Genomic DNA, 21412 nt, shown 5'->3' on the forward strand with positions numbered 1-21412 from the left:
CTGGAGCCGGCCCCAGAGGGTTGCCCGCCGGGCGCGAAGCAGCGGCGGCAGAGCCCTGCAGTGAGGCGGGGGGAGCCACTGGAATCTGGCTGCAGTGCGCGGTGGGGGGGGGGGAGCGGGCTCATCCCGCAGGCGTGCTGACAAGCGCTGGAGCTCTGGGGAAGGGGGCGCTGGAAACACTGCAAGGGTAGGGGAGCGGGGAGAGGAGCCGGACCCTGCTCCCTGCCGCAGCCCGAGCCCCGCGGAGGCGCTGCTGGGGTGGGAGCCTCCGGGAGAAGCGCTGCAACCGGGTGCTTGGCAGAGGGGGTCCGGCCGTGGCCCTCGGGGCGGCGGGATCCGGGGGGCCAGCCGGCGCTGTGAGTACCGGGCTCGGGCGGGTCCCAGGCAGCCCTGCCCTAGGTGCGGAAACAGGCCCGACTGAGACTCGGGCCCAGTGGGCGCAGCTGCGGCAGCCAGCGGCCGCCCTCCGCCGCTGCTTCCCCGGCAACTTTCAGACACCGGGAGAAAAGCACTGAGGGGGGCTAGCGCCTGCCGAGCGGCTGGGGGGCGGGATCGGGGGCGCCCTGCCGTGAGTCGCGGGGGAGGCCTCTGCCGGGCGCCGGGGAGAGATCGGGGCCCCTGCTGTGCGCCGCGGGTGGGATCGGGGTGCGCTGCTGGGCCGAAGCGGAAAGGCGCACCCCGTGCTGTGCCCGAGAGGGAATCGGGGGGCGGAAGGCAGCACCGCTGTGCCAGAAGAGACGTGAGGGGGCCGGGGGAAGAAATGCGCCGATGACAAGGATTCTCTGATTGTGCCAGGGCAGGGCTGGCATCCAGCAGTGGGCAGCAGCGGGCCCGGGAAGTGATGGGGAGAGAAAGGCACAGAGGGCAGGGAGCATCTCACGTGGGTGGGGAGGGGACAGGAGAGTTGGGGAGAGGCTTGCACTGAGCACAGAGGTTATCCAGATGTGCCAGGGCACGGCTGGCCTCCTGCCCTGGGCACAGGAAGGAGGAGAAGTTGGAGGGGGAAGGCTGAAGGAATGGGGACAGAGAGAGCCTAGGTACGCTGTATGGATAGGCAGGGGAGGGAAGCAGTGACGGGCAGCTGAGATAGAGGGACACTGCAAGGAGAGGGCCGGAGTGATGGCTAGAGAGAGAGTGATACTGGCGGAGGTAGATGCAGAGATGCTGCTAATGGAGGGAGACCCGGAGAGCTCAGCAGTAGGGTTACAGGCCTGGGGGGGGGGTGCCGGACATGCATTAATGCTCCGCATTTTAAAGACGGAGCGATGAGGCAATGAGTGTTGGAGACAAAGTGCCAGGAGAAAGAGCGGGTGGCCGGGGGGAAGAGGTGTTAGAACCCTCCTCGCAGTCTGATGCAGACAGAGCCTGGATACGGGGCAGCAGAGAGCCCTGCTTTGTTGTTTCCCTCAAAGAGTTTGGGGCTGCCTGGTGAGGGGCGAGAGTGCAGGAGCGGGCTGGTGTCTCTGGGACCTGGAGGCACTGGGATCTGAAGGCAAAGAGAAGGTGGGAGCAGGCTTGTGAATGGAAAACAGAGACACCAGGCACCTGAAGGCAGAGGGAGGGGGGGCAGCCTTTGAAATGGATGGGACCTCAAGATGGGGCACTTTTATGTCTGTTGAGCCTCAAGGCGGAAGGAAGGAATCCTGTGTCCAGGACCGGAAGCAGAGGAAGGGAGCTGTCTTGCATCTGGGGACCTAGAGGAGGAGAGGGAGCAATCTTTTCTCGGTGGGACGGTCTCACGCAAAAGGAGGGAGCCAACTTGTGTCTGGGGACCTGCAGGCAGCGGAGGGAGCAGCCTCTGTGACCTTTTAGGCATGTGGGAGGCGAAGCCAGGAGCAGTCTGATGGCTAGGGACCTGCAGGCAGAGGGATCAGGGCTCTGCATCCTTCCCTTCTGAGGCTTGGCAGCTTTTCCAGCTCCATTTGGTTGAAGAAGGGAAGATTCTTTTACAAAAGAGCAAAAGAAAAAGCCAAAGGAGCTTCCGAATTTTGAGACAACTGGACTCAACACTGATTTTTTTAAATCCAAGACTGAGCGATTAATCCTCCTAAAGAAGGCATCAGTGCCCGAATGGTGGTGGTTGGTTTTTCTTAGTGCACACAGATACACATCTATTATACACAGAATTTACAATCTCAAAAATCCAGGCACATCGGGTAAAAATGTGCTCTGGTCTCTTTATCCCCAGTATTTCTTTAGAAGTTGTGGTTAAAAAGATGTAATTTTAGTAACAGCACAAACTAGTGTTATTGATGCATGCAAAATGTATCATCAAGGCACAAAGGCTGAAGTGAAGAGTCTGCCCTCCTCCTACCCCATAGAAATAACCTTCCGTTTGCATTCACGTTCATTTCTCTGCTAGGTCATCAGAAAGTACAGCTGGTAGCCATAGACTTTAGGTGAAACTGACCAGATCCACCCAGAAACCATAGCTCTGCTTTCTTTCACATCTAATTTGATAGCAGGCTGATTTTAAGCTTCCCATCGTTACAACTTTTCTTGATTTCTCCCTTTTCTCCCCCCCCCCATGCATTTATTGCTTGCATTTAATTAATTCCTTCTTTGCGTTTCCTTTCCTGTTAATCTTTGGGTGACTGCTTTGTACATATGGCAATCTGATAATGAGGGTGTTTATCCTTATTCTATACTTCATCATTGCAATGTCCACGCATTTACTAACTGGTGTATCGATCATCTTTCATGGGGGGCGGGGGGAAAGAAATAGGCAGGGGGATAAAGGATTTGTAATATCCCCCACCGTTAGGAGTAGTACTTATAACCTGGCACTATCTAATCAACTGTTACATCAAGTCATGGTGATTGAGGTAACCACATCAAAAGAATATACTTTTTTTGTATAAATTATATATTCCCTGTATCTTGTCTTGGCACACGCACACACACAGACAGAAAGAGGGAGAAGTTAGTTTAAAAAAAAAATAGTGTCAAGCAGGTATTTAGCTGTTGTACAACTTGTTTCTTAAACTAAGTTACTTCTCTTTGAGAAGTTAAAAGGTAAATCTTTCCAGATTCCAAGTTTAATAATGGAAAGGGGAAATCAATGTAGTAGTAAAAATTATAAAAAGAAAAGTACTTGGGTTTTTTTTTGGTGAAGGGAGGATCACAGGTTGAAATCGGTCTGTCAATTTTGAAAGGAGTTCATTCGGCTTTAAAAAATTGTCTAAAGGAAAATCATACAGTTCTCTGAAACTCTGGTGTTCTGTTTGTTACAGCTTAGGACAGAAAACTTTTTTGCACTTAAAACTACTTTGTTTTTTGTAAAGTCCATTTTTACACGGTTTAAGTTGATTGAACTTAGTTATGTCGCAGACAGGAAAACTCCCCTGTGCTGCTTGTCCCAAAAAGTTTGCCTTTTTAAATAAAGTGGATTTTTTTCCTGAATAGGGGAACTTTTGGATTACTTCAACACGTCGCTTAGGATTTTAAAGAACTCTTTTTAAAAAGTCCTTAAAGTTTCTAAATTCTTGGACAAATTGTATTTTCTTTGGAGCAAAAGCAAATGAGCTCTTTACAGAAACAGAAGTGTTTGTTCATAGTGGAACGCTGCTTTTCTGTCTAACCTGCTTTATCAGCACCATCTCTCTGCGATTTTGCTCGTCTCTCAACACCTTTGTCTGATTAGTAGCTTTTGGAGATCGGGATAAAGACATCACTTGCCACGCTGCATAAGATAACAATTAATTTAACATTAAACTTATCCCCTTTCCATTCACTTTACTTGGATCGATCTCTGGTAATTGTGTTTGCGGATGCTTTCAATACGATGCTTTTCTAAAAACTTAATGACACCCCACAAGAAGGTATAAGGGTTTTAAATGCACTTCTCAGAGTTAGACCAAAGAAACAAAGCATATAGTCCCAACATGCTCAGGACATCAGAGTCTGGTCTTTTAAAAATATATAATCAGTTCGCTGCTTGTTTCCTTCTTAAGGTACAATATTTTGTTATTTTAAGCTGTTTTGTAATAAAGTACCATTTAACATCTATGTACACTGCAATTGCACCATGTAAAAAAGTTACACACACAAACTTTATAAAACTACCATTTTATATTTTTAAAAAAATGGTTTTTTTCCTCCCCTAAGTCAGCCACTTACCTGCTGAAAAAGTAAATGTGTTTGAAAAGTTGCGGTGCTTTCATGCAATGTTTCTTTTCAATGAAAAAGAAAGATACCCTTAGAGGGGTTAACTCTCAAAGGGCTAGTCATTTTGCCCCTGACAGGCTATTTTTCAAAGTTGTTTGATAGCCAACGTTTTATTTTATTTTATTTTTATTTAAACCCGCCCTCGAAAAACTTGAAATGCAGTGAGGCAGCTTGCTAATATTTTTATTTCACAGAGACATCTGTTACTCCTGCTGACAAATGTACCACTCTGCCAAGAAAGTTTAAAAAAAAACAAAACAGCATGTAATTGATGTTATCCCAAGAAAGCGCTATCTCCACCCCTTTCAGCTCCAAGCCCTTCAGGTAAAAGAAAAAAAAATATCTTTCAAGAATTTGTTGCCTTTTTGAGGGTTAATACATCAGAAGACAAGCTTGTCTCGCCTTGGCCAATCAGAACTCGGCTCTGGCAGCTATAATATAGAACTAAAGGCAGACTCCTCTCACAAGCGTCTCTAGCCTTGCTACCATTAAAATCAGACCCTTTTTGTCTCTCGATTGCTGTCTCACGACCAAACTCCGATGTGTTCCGTTATCAGCGACCTAAAGCCTGCCATTCCAACACCTGCCTTGCTAGGGATCGGTGGATAGTATACGATTCAGAACGCAGACAAGGACGTAGGAAGAGAGAGATCTAGAGAGACAGCCAGGGATAGACACAGAGAGCTTTGAAGTAATTGGATTCAATGGACGAAATGCTGCTGTTGACAAGAATTCTGTTGGTGGGCTTCCTCTGCGTTCTCTTGGTCTCCTCTGGGCTGACGTGTGGACCAGGCAGGGGTATTGGAAAAAGGAGACACCCCAAAAAACTGACCCCTTTAGCCTATAAGCAGTTTATTCCCAATGTGGCAGAGAAGACCCTAGGGGCCAGTGGAAGATATGAAGGGAAGATCTCAAGAAACTCGGAGAGATTTAAAGAACTAACCCCAAATTACAACCCTGACATTATTTTTAAGGATGAAGAGAACACTGGAGCTGACAGACTGATGACTCAGGTAGAGCTACATAGATACATATATTTTTATTTGTTAGCATATCTGAGCAATCATAAATTAAAACATCTGTCTTAGCATTTTTAAAGACACCCCTCACCCCAAAAACCCCTCATCGGTTAGATTAATATTTAAATATCCAGTTAAGTTTGCAGGGGCATATAGCCATAGATATATATTTTGGGGGGTTGTGTAATACTTACAAATATAACCTTGCCATGACGTTCCCTGTAACTTGGTTAGAGATTTCTGTTTGCATTTGTCCCCAAGGCTGCACTTTGATCAAACGAATTGTATACAGCTAAGAGGACCCCAAGTGTCTAGTGACCGTCAGGCCACTCTTTCATCGGTTGGTACAGCTGCCGACTTCTTTATTTTTATTTTATTGTATTACCCTTCATTATTGTTGTTTGCAAGCGGATTCTAAATTTAGTACCTATGGAGTCTTGTAAATCACAAAGGCATCTGAAGTCCAATCGACCATTACTCTCCTGTTTCTGTATTATATAGCTTGTATTGCAAAACCATCCTTTGCAATTGTGCCCATCAGAGCGTAAATATATTGATATTTCTTTAAGGATGCTCGCCACCAATGCTCTGGTACTTCCAAATGGGAGGGACTTGCAACTTATCAGCATTGCATCACTTCTGTTTTAAAAATCAGATGGCACAAGGTTTACAGCTGGATAAATATTGAATCGGGAGTGGAATCAGAATGCGGAACCATCGTATGCAAAAAATAAACCCTCCCAAACAGCCACATTATTACAATAATTGTTGCTATTGCTCACTGAGAGATAGGTGAACGCAATTAGTGGAGTTTTTGAAACTACATGGAATCTAGATGCCATCTAGGCACTGGAAATGGGTTTCATCCAAATATAGGTCAACAGCCTTTCCCCCCCTTCCCACTATTATGTATTTTAAGTCCCACCTTCAGTGCTATAGCTCGGCTGCAAGAATTACGTTGGGGATGGGAAGAATTTCCTAAACTCTCCCCTTTGCCTCGGCTTGATTTTCCGCACGTTTACTAGATTTATTTGGACGAGGGACGTGTCTCGTCCAATCTCCTCCCGACCACCTTAAATCTTACTGTACCTATGAGTGTTGGCGCGCGCGCCTCTGCCAGATAGAAGCGCGAGCCTCAATTAAATATGCACAGGCCACGGTGCAGAGCATGTTGTGTAGAGAGTTCCCAGTCCAATTCGATAGCTTTAATCTCGCCTCCTAATGCAAAAGAAAGGCAAGTGGGAGAGGGTCGGCTGATGACTATTGTGGCATGCATTGTAAGATCCAGTCCAGTCCCTCTTATAGCCCTCGGTCATCCTCCCTTGCTGAAAAGATGCAAGACAGTGTAGCTGTGCGCCAAGTCAGACACATCTCGCATTTTCAGCTCCACTTACTCCTCTTTTATCGATCGCAACGGCTAGGATTTCAGTTTGTATCCTTTTTAATACGGCAAATGCTGCTGCTGCTGCTGCTAGAAAGCCCGAGGAAAAAAAGAAGACGTGCTTGTGTGTGTGTGTGTGTGTGTGTGTTACCTACACACACACCATACTCATGAAAGAGAAAATGAAGCTTAGGCGTAGAAAGGAAGCGAGAGGGAGAGCCAGACATAGATTGAAATACAGAGGGAAAGAGATGGGGACCCACAGAGGAAGGGAAAATGTGTGATGGTGTTTTTTTTTTAAAGGAGGGGGTGGGCTGAAGAGAGGGAGACCCCAGCCTGTGTCGTAGCGTCTCCTTTCTCCTCTACTGCAGCCTTGGATGTGCCCTGTCTCTCTAGCTCCCTGGGAATACAGAGCCTTCTACATGGCTTGCCACTCTCGCTGCAATAGCTGGCAGCATTTGAACTTCTGACCTTCTGTCAACTTCCCTCAGACGAACGAAACGAAAACAAATACTTTTTCCTTCAGTGGCTATTCTCGTTCCTTACACACACAAAAAAAGGGCGGGGGGGGGGGTAGATAACACCGCTCTGTCTCATAGCACAGCTTAGGTACCACACCAAAATAAGAGATCAACGTCTGACTGCAGCTTCATTACTGCACCCCCTTTGGGGAGCAAGAGAAGGGAGAAAGGACATCGGTGATTGCATAATGATATTGGGGGAGGGGAGAGGAAGGGACAGGAGTGATCTCATAACCCTGGCGGGAGCTGGGGAGAGGTAATGGGGTGATTGAACAGTAGTGGTTCTATAGCAATGTTCGAGGGTGGGTTGGAGGGGGAACTGCTCGGTGGTCTTCCAATAACAATATTGTAGGGAGGTGGTGGGAAGCTGCCGCCGACATCAGAATTTCCTCATATTGCAATCCTACAACGAGCTGGGCCAATCTCTTTCTTTTCTCTCTCAATCAGCAACCTCTTGTTCTGTTAAATTCAAGCCTTTAAATGCCTGCTTCACAAGCCCTTCAACCATGGAAAGCTCTTCCCTGAATGGAATTGTTAAACTTTCAGAATCGTTGCTGAATGCATTAGCTGCTAGTTAATATTAACTTAAGAAGGGAAAAAACGCAAACAGAGCTAGGTAAGTCAGGTTCTTAACTTTGCAGGTGACAACAGCAGTTTGCTGAATGCCCCCCTCCCCGCCCCATACACACACGCACACACACAGAGCAACCATTGGCTGGATCTGTGAAAGAGATAAGGGGGCCAGGTCAATATGATAAAGCTGGTATTTGGATGAAATAAAATAGAAATCTAGTGCCATACAGGAACACCACCGGTGCACGATGTGAGGGATTTGGAGATCAACTTGGCATTTAGGAAGCCCACCAGGTTGTTTACACTGACAGGTACCTGTTAAGTGTTTCCTTCAAGCAATTCATTTGTGAAGAGATTAGGGGCTGGCAGGAGAGGGCTTGTTGAACAACTTTGCCTCCACACAAAGCGTTAGTCGAGGCAGCCCTGCTGAGTTTCACGGTGGCTGAACAGAATTGGGCTTGATTTGTGGCACACGACCCAATGAATTAATAAATAGTCTGGTCTTCACGGCTTTTGACTCTGACAGTCCAGCTCAGCCAATATAAAAGGAAGGAAAGTCCTTTAGTAGGTCGTTCCTTTCCCTTTTATTTTGCCAGAGAGACTTTAGCTCATATTTATAGGGGAAGGAGCTGGAATAGCAAACCTGCCCCTTCTGTTCTCCTCCCTATTTGTTTTCTTAGTTGTAAAATAACACGGCTTTAGACTGCTGTGCAGCTAAGGGCTTTCTCCTTGTCAGTGGCCTAAAACACTGAATGTTTCGCCTTTTTCCTCACAGTATATCTGTGAGAGAGAAATTAACAAGCTAAACTTCCTTATGGTTTTCTGCTTTTCCTAGACTCACATCACATTAGAGACCAATCCGCTCTTTCCATAAAAATGTTATATCACATGGAACAATCGGCCAGGGAGTCCAAAGTGGACTCGCCCCGGCGTTTTCCATTGAACTGCCACAGAAGTATTGCTACAGTATTGCTTTATGGCTGTAACATACGCGCTGGAACTTTCTTGTTGAGCAATCCGGTCACGTACCTAAAAGTAGTGTAGCGGCAATCGTGCAAGCCCCCCCCCCTTTTCTGGGAGCTGTGAAAAGAACCTTTGTGGTGTGTTACTTTACATATTGATAACGTGTTGGGGTGAGTCCTCGTGGAGAAAGCCAAACATCCCTACCCACTTGATGCATTTGCCTTTAGCTTTGCTCAACTGCTGGCAACATGCTGTAGTCTCACATTTGCCAATGTGCCTGAAATGTATATTGCTTTTCCAATCCTCGAGGGGTGTGGATGGCAGATTACCTTTTTCTCGAGCTGATCGGTTCATGCAGAGCAATATTCTATTTAGACTCTGGGATGTGACGCGAATCTACCCAAACTTTTCTTACTTTATTTAGAATGATCTCCCTTAGCCTTGCTCAGGCCTCCCTCTCTGCCCCTTCTTCCCACGCCCACGTTTGTCCATAACCTCTTACAATTTCTCGCCGAACTGCCAGGTCCTGCAGGGTAAATTTGGTAAAACCAAGCAAACATAAAGGAAAGGAGCTGGTTAAAGAAAACAGAAAGCTGATCATGTGGTAGTGGTCTGCAGAGTTAAAAGAATGTGGCACTCCATATGAAGAATGCTTGTTGTCACTCCCGGTTTCATATTCTACGCTAGCTCACCTCTGGGTTTGTTGGTTTTTAACATTGCTATCAGCTTGATCCCTCTCTGCTTTTCATTCTTTCCCCTAAGAGATATCGTGTGGGTTTGCTCTTATATATACACGTATGTGTATTTCAAGCAGGATGAATGTTTCTAGCCCAGGCTGGTCTAAGTGAGTGATCTGCGAAGGATAAACTCCTTCTAGCACAGAAAGGCTGTTAACGCGAATTGAGAACCTTTTCATCACCGACTTAAGTTGAAAAGACCCGGAGAGACATTCCAGGGGAAACTATTTGACTCCCAGATGTATGGCAAGTGTTTGTCTTTTGGAAAACTTTACTCTGCTCCCAGCAAATGTGAAAATGCACGTATTAGCTGGAAGACGGAGGAGAGATCATATCAGGCTAAGGTTTCCTTCTGACACTCAAACAGGTTGCAGGCTGTAAGAAAGTGGGCGATCGGGGTTACATTTCGACCCCACTCACTCCGTACTCTCCCAGCTTCAACCTTCTCCTCACCCAGCCTCACTTGACTTCCTACAGCAGACTAACAGGCTTTCCCATTAAGTATCTGAGAAGCTTTTCAATTCCCCTAGGCTGCCCCCTTGAACGGATATATAGGGCGAAGTCACCAGGAGCTTTGACATTGTCGTCAATGGTAGTGGGCCTAGGATCACAGTTTACGGACTGAGCATAGCTCAGGCCTTGTCCATAGTCTTTAACTCTTGAAATGCCAGGTGTGTGTTATTTTTAGGGGGGGGTGTCAATGGCTGTGTCAATGCCGCAGGGCCCGTGCAATGCCCCTTGTGTGCCCCTGTCCCTGCAGAGATGCAAAGACAAGCTGAACGCCCTGGCGATCTCGGTGATGAACCAGTGGCCCGGAGTGAAGCTGAGGGTGACCGAGGGATGGGATGAAGATGGGCACCACTCCGAGGAGTCGCTGCACTACGAGGGCCGGGCAGTGGACATCACTACGTCGGACAGGGACCGCAGCAAGTACGGCATGCTGGCTCGGCTGGCGGTAGAGGCTGGCTTCGACTGGGTCTACTACGAGTCCAAGGCCCACATCCACTGCTCCGTCAAAGCGGGTAAGGAGGACAGCTGAGCCCCCTGGCCTGCCCCGGGGCATCTAGCCAAAGCACCCCCTTAAGGGCCGTGGGACCCAGGCCTGACAGGTTGGACCCATAGGGGAGAATAAAAGTATCCCAGCAAGGCCGGACCCCACAAGGCGTGTGAACCCCCGCTAAGGCAGCCCCCGAAGGGACTTACAGCATCACTGGGGGGAGAGGGGCACTCCCCTGGGTCTGCTGCTGTTTGTGCCAAGAGCAGGTTGCATCAGAACCGGGCACCCGACCTGGGGGAGGATGCGGGTATCCGGCCATTGCTTTGCATCGCGGCTGGGCTGCAGTGGGAGCGGGGGCGGGGGGCGCTTCTGCGGCAGGCTCTCGCTCTTCTCTTGCCATTGAACGGATTTCGATCCATACCTAAGTATAAAACTCGGTCACACTGATGAGCCAGCCTCGTCCTGTGCTTCTCCGCCTACGTAGGAGGGGGCTATGCGGAGGACAGTGCAGATTTAGAGCGGAGCTTACAAAGGCAGGGGAAAGCCCCCATTCTGATCACAATCTGGGCAGAGAACGGATATGGATATTAACACGGTTCTCTAGCTTTCTCACTCCGCGTGCGGGTAGGACGAATGCAAGCCACGCACCTTACGGGCCAGGTCCCTCTCTAGCCCTATGTTAATCATAAGGATGCAAAAACTTGCAGCCAACTCATCCACTCTGTTATTGATTCCCCCTACCCCGACTGAGCACACAGCTCTGCAAAATAAGTGTCGTCCCCCCCTCCCCGGCATTTATTTTTTTCCCTAAATCCACACCGTATATTACAAATACCGTGACCATTTAAGAACATCTAGCTGGCTGCACGCCCCGAAGTCTAGTAGGATTACTAGTGCCAACCCGCTGGCGTGCGCAGGGAAAAGAAAATTCGTGCCATTCATGGCTTAATCTGCAGCCGCTAGGAAACTCCAGGATTTTTTCCCCTGTGCTTACAACGCCACATGCTGTTTCAGCAAAGGAATAACTTGTAACAATAAATCGCGAAATTCGAAACTTCATTTCTGCGCATAAATTGACGCGTTTAGCAAAACTGTTAACAGTGCATCGCCGACGAGCTGGGTTTTTCACCTCTCAGTGTTTGTTGCATAGCATCTAAACTGTATTTTAATAGCCTCTTTTAGCCAAGAAACACTTTTAAAGTGTCAAGAAATACTTAGTTGTGAAAGAAAATAATTACTCTCTCTAAATATATCTGTTTGCTTAGAAATAAGGTAACGAGGGGCCTGATCCTGCTCCCATTCACAGCAATGGCAAGACTTCCATTGACTCCCCTGGGAGCAGATCAGACCCCTTCACCAGCTTTACATTCTGGGGCTGATGAAAAGTAACACTTCTCCTGGCCAATGCAGGCTTTACATTGAGTCCGTGATATTGCTTCGGTTAATCTTCTGGTCTTATTTAGCCAAAGAAATCTCTAAATGGCCTTTTCTAGAGTAAAGATATGCTCAGCTCGAGGTGTCTGTTTGTGATGCACAGTAACCTTATTCCAAATGAACATAATCCAACTCCATGTATATTTCATAGGAGACGAATAATTCCAAGAGAACAAATCTACTCATTAAAATTCCACACACACTTGGAGGTTTGGGGTAATATTTAGTGCATGTCAGGCAGGGTCGTGTGACTGTACAACACGGGCTTCAAGAGAGCAGGCTTGAATTCCGCCAGCTAAGTCTGATTTCAAATTGTCAAAACCTCATTTCATGACAGAGAATCTTATGAGAAGATTAAACCCTATAATTCCAGGCAGGAAGATTCTTTATCTAGATCTCTATTTGCAAAAAGTATGATCCCGGAGATTGGAATGCAAAGAAGAGTTCCCCCAAGGTCTGAATTATTGTCATCAGGACAGAGAAGAGAGGCTGGGGTGGTAAAAGGGACATTGATAATGAGCTACTGCAAGTATTTAGAGCAAGCTCCTACATTTAAAATTCAAATACACATCTTGAGTGTCTTGGAAAAGTGGCTCTGCTGTGCAAATAGTGCTTGGAAGGTCCTGGTTTTTTGGAGAGTATGTGTGTGAATTGGCACATAGGGTTTCTGCACCTGAACAAATAGGGGTAGGGGGGTGGGAGGGAAGAAGCTGGGAAAAAAAATGGAAGTGTCCTCTCTTCCAAGAGTGTCTGCATTTATTACATGAATCAGAATGACAATGCTGATCCTTTATTGGATTTTAATTAGAGAACCCAAACAGCACTGCTCAAAGCAGCAGATTTTCACACCTCTGCCAATTCACTGGCATGTTTGTAGAGTTGCTACACTACTAGATCTATTCATCAAGCCCCTGAATATGCAAACAAAGCTCAAGCAAGAGCTTTACTTGGGCCTTGTACTAAGGTGTAGTTTGCTAGGAAAGGACTCTACATAAAGCACATAGCTCGTTTGTTGCCATGTTCTCAGTGAAGAGGCCTTGGAGATCTTGCTGTTTCATTTCTGAAGCACAAGTGATAAAGTCGTTAGCAAATCAATAACATTCTAATTTTCGCCCTTCCTGTCCTTCCTGAGAAAGTCATTAGGAGACTCCCCAAGTGTTTATTTAAATCATAATAGCTTATGCACCAGCTACAGAGGCACAAAAATAAAATCTGTATCTGTGGTCTTACTACTTTTAGGAGGAAAATTACTTGGACTAGAAATTGGCACACTTAATAACTGGGAGAAAACTGCAGTGAAGTCAAGGAACCGAGGAAATATTATTTCCATTCCACCCTAAGGAATGGAAATAATTTTATCAAATGCCCTTGCTACAGTGGAATACTGTGGGTGCACAAAATACTGTGGATGCACAAAATACAAAAAAAAAAAAAAGTAACTAGAGTGTTTACGAACACCCAGGAATCACTAGGTGAAGTTCCAGACCCTGTGCTATGGAAGCGGACAGAATAGACAGTCATACCAGTCCCTTCTGGCCTGAAAATCTTCTAAATTTCTACATATTATAGCAATATTTTCAAGGACAGAGACTTCAACTCCATAAATTCAGGTTGATCTTGTTTTTAAAATGGCTAGGATTTCTCTGAAGGACTAATAATGAGGCAGTGGTGACAAGAATAACCAAGGGCCCTAAAATTTAGGATCAGATTAATCCCCCCGAAGTAACCCCAATGACTAGCCTGGCCTTGTGCATAAAGTAGAGGATGTTTTAAGGTTAGGCAGGGGGAGCATACACTCCTGACCTGGGCTGAGCAGAGACTTCTGATCTAGCGAGGGAGGCAAATACTCCCGCTTTGGGAGAATGGGTGAAGTGTTGGGTGGTGACTCTTGTATGGGGGGGGGGGACGGGGGGGAGAAGAGACTCTTACCTGAGAAGGGAAGGAGCTGCAGAGAATCCTCACCTAATGTGTGGACACAGCGACTGCTGTAGAGGAGTGCTCCCAGGCTCCTAAGGCGATAAGAGGCAGGAGGATCTAGTGCATAGGGCAGTGGACTAAGGGCTTGTCTACACCTAAACTGCAACAAGAAAAGGAGGACTTGTGGCACCTTAGAGAGTAACCAATTTATTTGAGCATGAGCTTTCGTGAGCTACAGCTCACTTCATCGGATGCATGTAGCTCACGAAAGCTCATGCTCAAATAGATGTGTTAGTCTCTAAGGTGCCACAAGTCCTCCTTTTCTTTTTGCGAATACAGACTAACACGGCTGCCACTCTGAACCCTGGTAAAATGCAAGGGTGGCACTGCTGTGGCACCTCAGTGTAAATACTACCTATGCCCATGGGAGGGGGGTCTCTTATCAGGGCAGGTACTACACCTCCTTAAGAGGTGGTAGCTATGGCAACAGAAGAATGCTTCCATCCCTCTAGCACTGTCTACCCCAGGCTTTAGGCTGGTAAAACTACATCACTCGGGTGGGGATTGTTTACATAGCTATGTCTAAGTAAGGTCCCAGTGTAGACCAGCCCTAAGGCTATGTCTACATTGCACTTTTGTTGGTAAAACTTGTCGGCCAGGAGTGTGAAAAAAATACCCCCTGACTAACAAGAGTTTTATTGACGAAAAGTGCCGGTGTGGACAGCGATTTGTTGGCCGAAGATGTTGGCCGACAAAGCTACTGCTTCTCTTTGGGGGTGGTTTTATTTTGCCAGCAGGAGAGCTCTCTCTTGCCAGCAAAGAGTCGTTACAGGGAATGGCGCAGCCATGCCACGTAAGGTACGCAGTGTAGACATTGCCTAAGAGTCAGGAGCCTGGGGAGCTAAGTCTAGCTCTCCCATTGACTTGCGATGTGACATTAAGCCAGTCACTACACTTCTCTGTGCCTCTGATTCCCCTGCCACCCTTTGGTCTTGGCTGTTTTAGGTCTGGTCTACACGACAGACCTATATCGGTAGAACTACGTCAGTCAGGGATGTGAAAAATCCACACCCCTGCGTGACATCTGTGGGCCTAACCCCCTGTGTAGACAGTGCTCTTTGTGGGAGAGCCTGATGCAGCCAGTGCCTCTCAGGGAGGTGAATTAACTGCGCCAACGGGAAAGCTGTCTCCTATCAGCGTAGTGTCTTCATTGAAGCGCTAGAGCAGCTGCACCAATGCAGCGTTTTAACCGTAAACTTGCCCTTGCACTGTCTATGCTACAGCAGCACAGCTATGGTGAGCGTAGACCTTTCCTAAGCGACGGAAGAGCGTCTCCCATCGCTGTAGTTAATCCACCACTCCGAGAGGCAGTGGCTTGCTCCACTGAATGCTTCCGTCAACAGGCAGGTCTACACTACAGCCGGAGTCGATATAACCTACGTCACTTGGGTGTGGAAAAGCCCCCCATCCACCCAGAGCGACAAGTTTTGCGCTGCCCACACAGGTGCTATGTCGGCGGGAGACGTAGCTTCTGCTTCTCACCAAAATGGAGTAATTATGCCGCTGGGAGAGCGCTCTCCGGCCAGCATAGCGCGTCTTCACCAGCTGCGCCAATGCAGCACTGTGCTGTAGACATACCCAACCTAGCGGCGTCTATCCCAGGGGGTTAGGTCAGTTGAACTACGTCTCTCAGGGGTGTGAGTTTTTTCCCCCCACAGCCCTGAGCAGAGTAGCTAGGTCACCCTAAATTGTAAAAGGGCACAATTTAACTCTGGACTTTTCTACTGGGGAAATTAACTGGAATAAACAATTCCACATGGACATAAATATTGCAGAATAAAAGTGATTTTATTCCAGAACAACTTCACTTCAGAAGTTCACTAATTATTCAGCAATAAATTCTCCCCCTCCCCCCCAGAGTAGTGTCCACATGGGGAGCTATTCTGGAATACTGACTGCAGAATAGATCATTTTGCAATAGCTATTCTGGTCAATTTCCCCCCATGTAGACAAGGCAACATTCATTTTGAAAGGGATCCAGTTAAACTGGCCGAACCTCCAACTAGTGTAAACCACTTACCCTGGTTTAAGTGTTAGCCTATATTGAGTTAGCTTCAGCTTCAACTGGATGATTGCCTGTTCTGTTCATTCCTCTGAAGCAATGGGATTGGCCACTGTCGGAAGACAGGATATTGGGCTACCTGGACCATTGGTCTGACCCAGTACGGCCGTTCTTAGGTTCTTTGTAACGTAAGGGCACCTACAAAGGGAGGCTGCAGCACTTTCACAAGATCAGTTTTATTACTTTAGTGAAAGCAGAGCACTCTTCTAGACAAAGCTTTAACTGTCTTGTCTAGTTAGACTGTAAACTCCTTGGGCCAGGGACCGTCTCTGGTGATGTGTGTATCTGGTGCCCAGCACAAGCAGCCCCTGGGGTTTCTAGGCACTACTGTACTACTATTAATGGAGGACATGGACGGGGGGGAGGTTGCGCAAATTCCTAGGAGAGGAAGCGGTTCACAGCTACTAACCTGAGCCAGAAAGGTGGCATGCAAAGGCCACTGCTATAAATGTGTGCACTGAAACTCATAACCCAAGCTATGGGATGCAGACAACTCCTACCCTGGGGATGTGAGGAGGAGGATGCTGAGCAGACCTGGCTAGGGAATTGTACATCTTATGGGATAGGAGGTGGGGGGGATTGTGGGATGCAGAAAGCCCCTGCCCTTGGCTCTTTGGGGGTGGGGGGGGGGGAATGCAGAGAGCCCCTGGCTAGATTGTGTGTTGGGGCAAGAAATGAAGCCAGCCCCTAGGCTGAAAGGGTGGGATGCAGAGCAGCTGGCCTGATGCCTGTGTATAGGATGCAGACAGTGGAGGATGCAGAGAGCGGGGTAGGGGAAGAGGGTGCAGAGTGTCCGGGGGTAGGGGGTGCAGAAGAATGCGAGCAGGGTGCAGAAAGCCCGGGGGGGGGGGTGCAGAGAGTCCAGGGGAGGGGAGGGGTGCAGAAAATGCAAGCAGGGTGCAGAGAGCCTGGTTGTGTGTGCGCGCGCATGTGCAGAGAGCCTGGAGGGGGTGGTTGCAGAATGGGAGCAGGGTGCAGAGTGCCCGGAGAGGGGGTGCAGAATGGGAGCAGGGGGGTGCAGAAACCCCAGGGGTGTGTGTGTGCAGAGAGCGGGGGGGGGCAGAATGGGAGCAGGGGGGTGTAGAATGGGAGCGGGGATGTGTGCGCAGGCAGGGAGGGGCAGAATGGGAGCAGTGGGGGGGAGGCAGAGAGCTCAGGGAGGTGCAGAGTCCAGGGGAGGGGAGGGGTGCAGAGAGCCCGGGAGCAGGGGTGCAGAATGGGAGCAGGGGGAGGGGTGCAGAGAGTCCAGGGGAGGGGAGAGGTGCAGAAGAATGCGAGCGGGGTGCAGAGAGCACGGAGAGGGGGGTGCAGAATGGAGTGGGGGGAGGGGAGCAGAGAATCCAGGGGAGGGGAGAGGAGGGGTGCAGAATGGGAGTGGAGGGGTGCAGAGAATCCAGGGGAGGGGAGAGGTGCAGAAGAATGCGAGCGGGGTGCAGAGAGCCCGTGAGCGGGGGGTGCAGAATGGGAGCGGGGGGAGGGGTGGGGTGCAGAATGGGAGGGGAGGGATGCAGAGAGCCCGGAGGGGGGTTGTGCAGAATGGGAGAGGGGGGAGGGGTGCAGAGAGTCCAGGGGAGGGGAGGGGTGCAGAGAGCCCGGAGGGGGGGTGCAGCATGGGAGCGGGGGGGGGAGGTGCAGAGAGCCCGGAGGGGGGTGCAGAATGGGAGCGGGGGGGGGAGGTGCAGAGAGCCCGGAGGGGGGGTGCAGAATGGCAGCGGGGGGGGGGTGGTGCAGAGAGCCCGGAGGGGGGGTGCAGAATGGCAGCGGGGGGGGGGGTGCAGAGAGCTCGGCCCGGGGCCCCCTCCCTCCGCCCCCGGCTCTAACCCGCGCGCCTCTCTCGCCCGCACAGAGAACTCGGTGGCCGCCAAGTCGGGCGGCTGCTTCCCGGGCTCGGCCACGGTGCACCTGGAGCAGGGCGGCACCAAGCGGGTGCGGGACCTGAGCCCCGGGGACCGCGTGCTGGCGGCGGACGCGCAGGGCCGGCTGCTCTACAGCGACTTCCTGGCCTTCCTGGACCGCGACCACGGCGCCCCCAAGCTCTTCTACGTGATCGAGACGCGGCAGCCGCGGGCGCGCCTGCTGCTCACCGCCGCCCACCTGCTCTTCGTGGCGCCCCCGCACAACCAGTCCCAGCCCCAGCCCCAGCCGCAGCCCCAGCCCGGGGCGGCCCGCAGCCGCGCGCTCTTCGCCAGCCGCGTGCGGCCGGGCCAGCGGGTCTACGTGCTGGGCGAGGGCGGCCGGCGGCTGCTGCCCGCCGCGGTGCACAGCGTCTCGCTGCGGGAGGAGGCCTCGGGGGCCTACGCCCCGCTCACGGCCCAGGGCACCATCCTCATCAACCGGGTGCTGGCCTCCTGCTACGCCGTCATCGAGGAGCACAGCTGGGCGCACTGGGCCTTCGCCCCCTTCCGCCTGGCCCACGCCCTGCTGGCCGTGCTCTCCCCCAGCGCCAGCCTGCCCGCCCCGCCCGAGGCGGAGCCCGCCCCGCCGGGCCTCCACTGGTACTCTCGCCTCCTCTACCGCATCGGCAGCTGGGTGCTGGACAGTGACTCCCTGCACCCGCTGGGCATGGCCGTGCAGGCCAGCTGAGAGCCACCGCCGCCAGGCCCAGGCAGCCCCGAGAGAGAGAAAGAGAGAGAGAGAGCGAGCGAGGGAAGAAAAACAAACTCACAGGAAAAAGAAAAGGAAAAAAAAATGTTTTAAAGGAGAGCACGGCTTGAGACAAAATAATAATAATAATAAAAATAATAATAAAGTAGGACAGTCCAAAGTAGACTTTAAGGAAAACAAAGACCCCGGGAAGTTTTGTTCTGTTTAGTTTATAAATATATTATATATATATATTTTTATTTGGTTGGTTATTTTGTTCTGTTCTCTTGGTTGTTTTGTTTTTTTCTCCTCTCCTGGATATTTATTGGTTTTGTATTTTAAATAGATGTTTTAAAATGGATATGAACCGGACCTTCAAGAGCCTTAAGAAGTTTCTTTGATAATTTATTATCGCCTGAACTGCACTCACAGGGGAAAACATTATTTTGTGAGGCCAAGCAAAACTGCGCGGAGTCTATTTTTCTACATGTCACACGTGTCCTGACTTTCAGAAAGCAAAATTCTGTCCTTTCCCAACCCTCCATTGCAATGCTCCTTCTGTTCAGCAAGTCTAAACAAACAAAAAAGACAAACTTCATGGGGTCCATAAATTATATTTTTGTACACAGAATTGTAAATTAGATTTTTTTGAGAGATCAATACTTAACTTGAATCACATTTCGTTTTTGAAATAGTGTAAAATATGAGAATATATTATTTTAATTTAAATAGTTTCAACTGTAACATCATTTCCTGTATTTTTCATGTTTCGTAAATATTTTGCTTTGTAAAAACACCATTTGGGCCACATTCTTGGAAGTCAAGACTGTTACAAACTTTTTATTTACAAAACCGTAAGAAACTTTGTTATTTTGAACGTCAAAAAAAAAAAAAGAAGAAGTGTATGAGAAAATAATATTTTTTAAAAAGCGCACATGGCGGTGATTCTGTGACGATGGAGAGGGTAGTTTGTACAGAGGGGGAAAACGGATGTTTTGCATTAATAAATTGAGAAATAACTGCTGTAAATTTACTAAAATGTATTTTTGAATATTTTGTAATAGTTTTATAGAAATAAAAGTGTGCCGTGCACAGTCTGGTTAGTGTATAATAACTAAGAGTTCCTGGTGCATCCCCTTTTTTTTCTTTTTTTTGCTTATTGGTTTAGGAAACAGGATACCTACAGAAATGCCCATTGTTTTCTTTAGATGCGTTGCTTACACTTTGAATTCTGCTAAACTTAAGGAAGTAACCAAATACATCACATCAGCTCTTGGGAAACCTCAGATTTGATGTACTAACAGTAGAACCTCACTTATTCTCGCTAATGACTGGCAGGCACATTTTGGATTACTGCAGTCTGGACCAAATCTTGCCACCCTTTCTCAGGCAAAGCTCCACTGTTCCAGATTCTGTGTTCACTTAAGAACTCATCCAAAGACCACTGAAGGCAATGGGAATCTTTCCGTTGACTTCTCAAAGGAGAACATTGGACGATTAAGGCAAACTAATCCTCAAGTGAACCACGGTGCCCATGAAGAGCCCCAGTGACTTCTATTAGTTTGCAGAAATGGGGTTCTAAACGGATGTAAATCTGGTGCAGCCACACCAACTTCAATGAATTACTCTGGATTCATACTGCTGTAGCTGAAAGAAGAATCTGGCCAGTAGATTTCAGTGGCTGTCTTGCCTGAGTAAAGATGCAGGGATTGGAGCTTTTTTAAAAATCAACAAGGAAGAGGGAAAAAAAAAACACAATATAAAAAAAAATCAAGGATATTACATCAAATATACTTTTTCATTTATTCTGATGCATTATGTAGTTATAACTATTTATGATACTTCGCAATATATTAGTAAATGTACTGGAGTGTATTCTATAAAATTAGTGATGCAATCTGAGTAATATGTGATCTCACTACTGTACTCAAGAGATAAAATCTTTGGTGAGGATCGGGGTATGACTACCAGGCTTTTGGTGAGAATTGTCACATGTGCTGATTAGCAAGGTGCCAGTTAGCGAGGTTCTGGTGTATTTTGTGATACCTCCCTACACCCCAAAGGAAATTTTTCTATTTTTAAAAATTTTGCAAAACAGTGTGCGCATTTCAGATAAGAACACTACATAAGGGAGACTTCCTTGCCTTTTCACTTTTTCTTCAGTTTTGATTACAGTTAGGATGATTACACTTCAGTTATCATTTTGCTCCAGAAGTTTAGCAAAGTCCTCCCCTGAGCTGGAAAGCAACTACCTTGCACTCAGACAGTCTTCCAAGAGGTCTGCTTGGGCTTTGAGGCTCTTGTAAGGTGGCAGTTTTGGGAGGAGGAGGTTCATAATTTTTTATCCTCAAAGTGTGTCTGTTTCTGGAGCAGTAGTAGGCTGTCATGGCCAAATTCTGATCATGTGTACATCATGTACAATTCATTGACAATTGGATGTGCTCTCTGTCCTCTGACAGTCTCTGGTTTTGTGACCTCTTTTCCCTCAGAAGTGTCTGGGATTGTGTGTACATCGAAAGCAGAACCTGGGGGTGTAAGCTCTTTATGCTCAGAGCGTTGCAGTGTTTTGGAGTTGTGAACTACCTGTGTCCGAATACAGTAGTCTCTTTGGGAGGAGATTAAATCTCTTGGCCCGCCGTTTGTGGTGCTGTTTTGAGGCCCAATCCAGCTCCCACTGAAGACAATGGGAGCCTCTTCACTGAATTTAATGGGTGTTGGATCAGGCCCTTAGACAACAATCTCCTTGAGCTCAAAGTAGGACAACATCTGCAGTTTGTAAACTATCTTACCTCAGAACACGGCAGTGCCTACTCGCTCTGAGCTCAGACTACAGCAGTGTCTGGGGCTGCAGATTCTGTCTTCCTTCTTTGGCGAAGTCTGGGGCTATAATCAATCTCAGCTCAAAACGTAGTAGTATTTGGATTGTAATAACTCCAGACTCAGCTTGTGGAAGTGTCTGGACACATAATTACTTCGCGACCAGACAATGAGCGTGGCT

The 21412-nt window shown here is 48.2% G+C and overlaps 1 protein-coding gene across 2 annotated transcripts; it reads left to right on the forward strand.

Annotated features, from left to right (window-relative positions):
* Positions 1-4871: 4871 nt before the first annotated feature.
* Positions 4872-19506, forward strand: SHH (sonic hedgehog signaling molecule). 2 transcript variants are annotated; one of them, XM_077809491.1, is made up of 4 exons: positions 4872-5180; positions 10122-10383; positions 17678-18258; positions 18298-19506. In XM_077809491.1, exons 1-4 carry the CDS (start codon positions 4872-4874, stop codon positions 18412-18414), a joined length of 1269 nt encoding a protein of 422 aa, XP_077665617.1. In that variant the 3' UTR covers positions 18415-19506. The 2 variants fall into 2 exon arrangements, with proteins under 2 accessions (XP_077665617.1, XP_077665616.1); XM_077809490.1 differs by having other exon boundaries at positions 17678-19506.
* The last annotated feature ends 1906 nt before the right edge of the window (positions 19507-21412 follow it).

Source organism: Eretmochelys imbricata, chromosome 2, assembly GCF_965152235.1.
Source record: "Eretmochelys imbricata isolate rEreImb1 chromosome 2, rEreImb1.hap1, whole genome shotgun sequence".
Lineage (NCBI taxonomy): Eukaryota > Metazoa > Chordata > Testudines > Cheloniidae > Eretmochelys > Eretmochelys imbricata.

Bases quoted from the DNA above. Each gene is read 5' to 3' on its own strand.
- SHH (XM_077809490.1), top strand. From the start codon at position 4,872: ATGGACGAAATGCTGCTGTTGACAAGAATTCTGTTGGTGGGCTTCCTC. The intron at 5,181-10,121 runs GTAGAGCTACAT...CTGTCCCTGCAG, and splicing joins CTGACAGACTGATGACTCAG to AGATGCAAAGACAAGCTGAA. The intron at 10,384-17,677 runs GTAAGGAGGACA...TCGCCCGCACAG, and splicing joins CCACTGCTCCGTCAAAGCGG to AGAACTCGGTGGCCGCCAAG.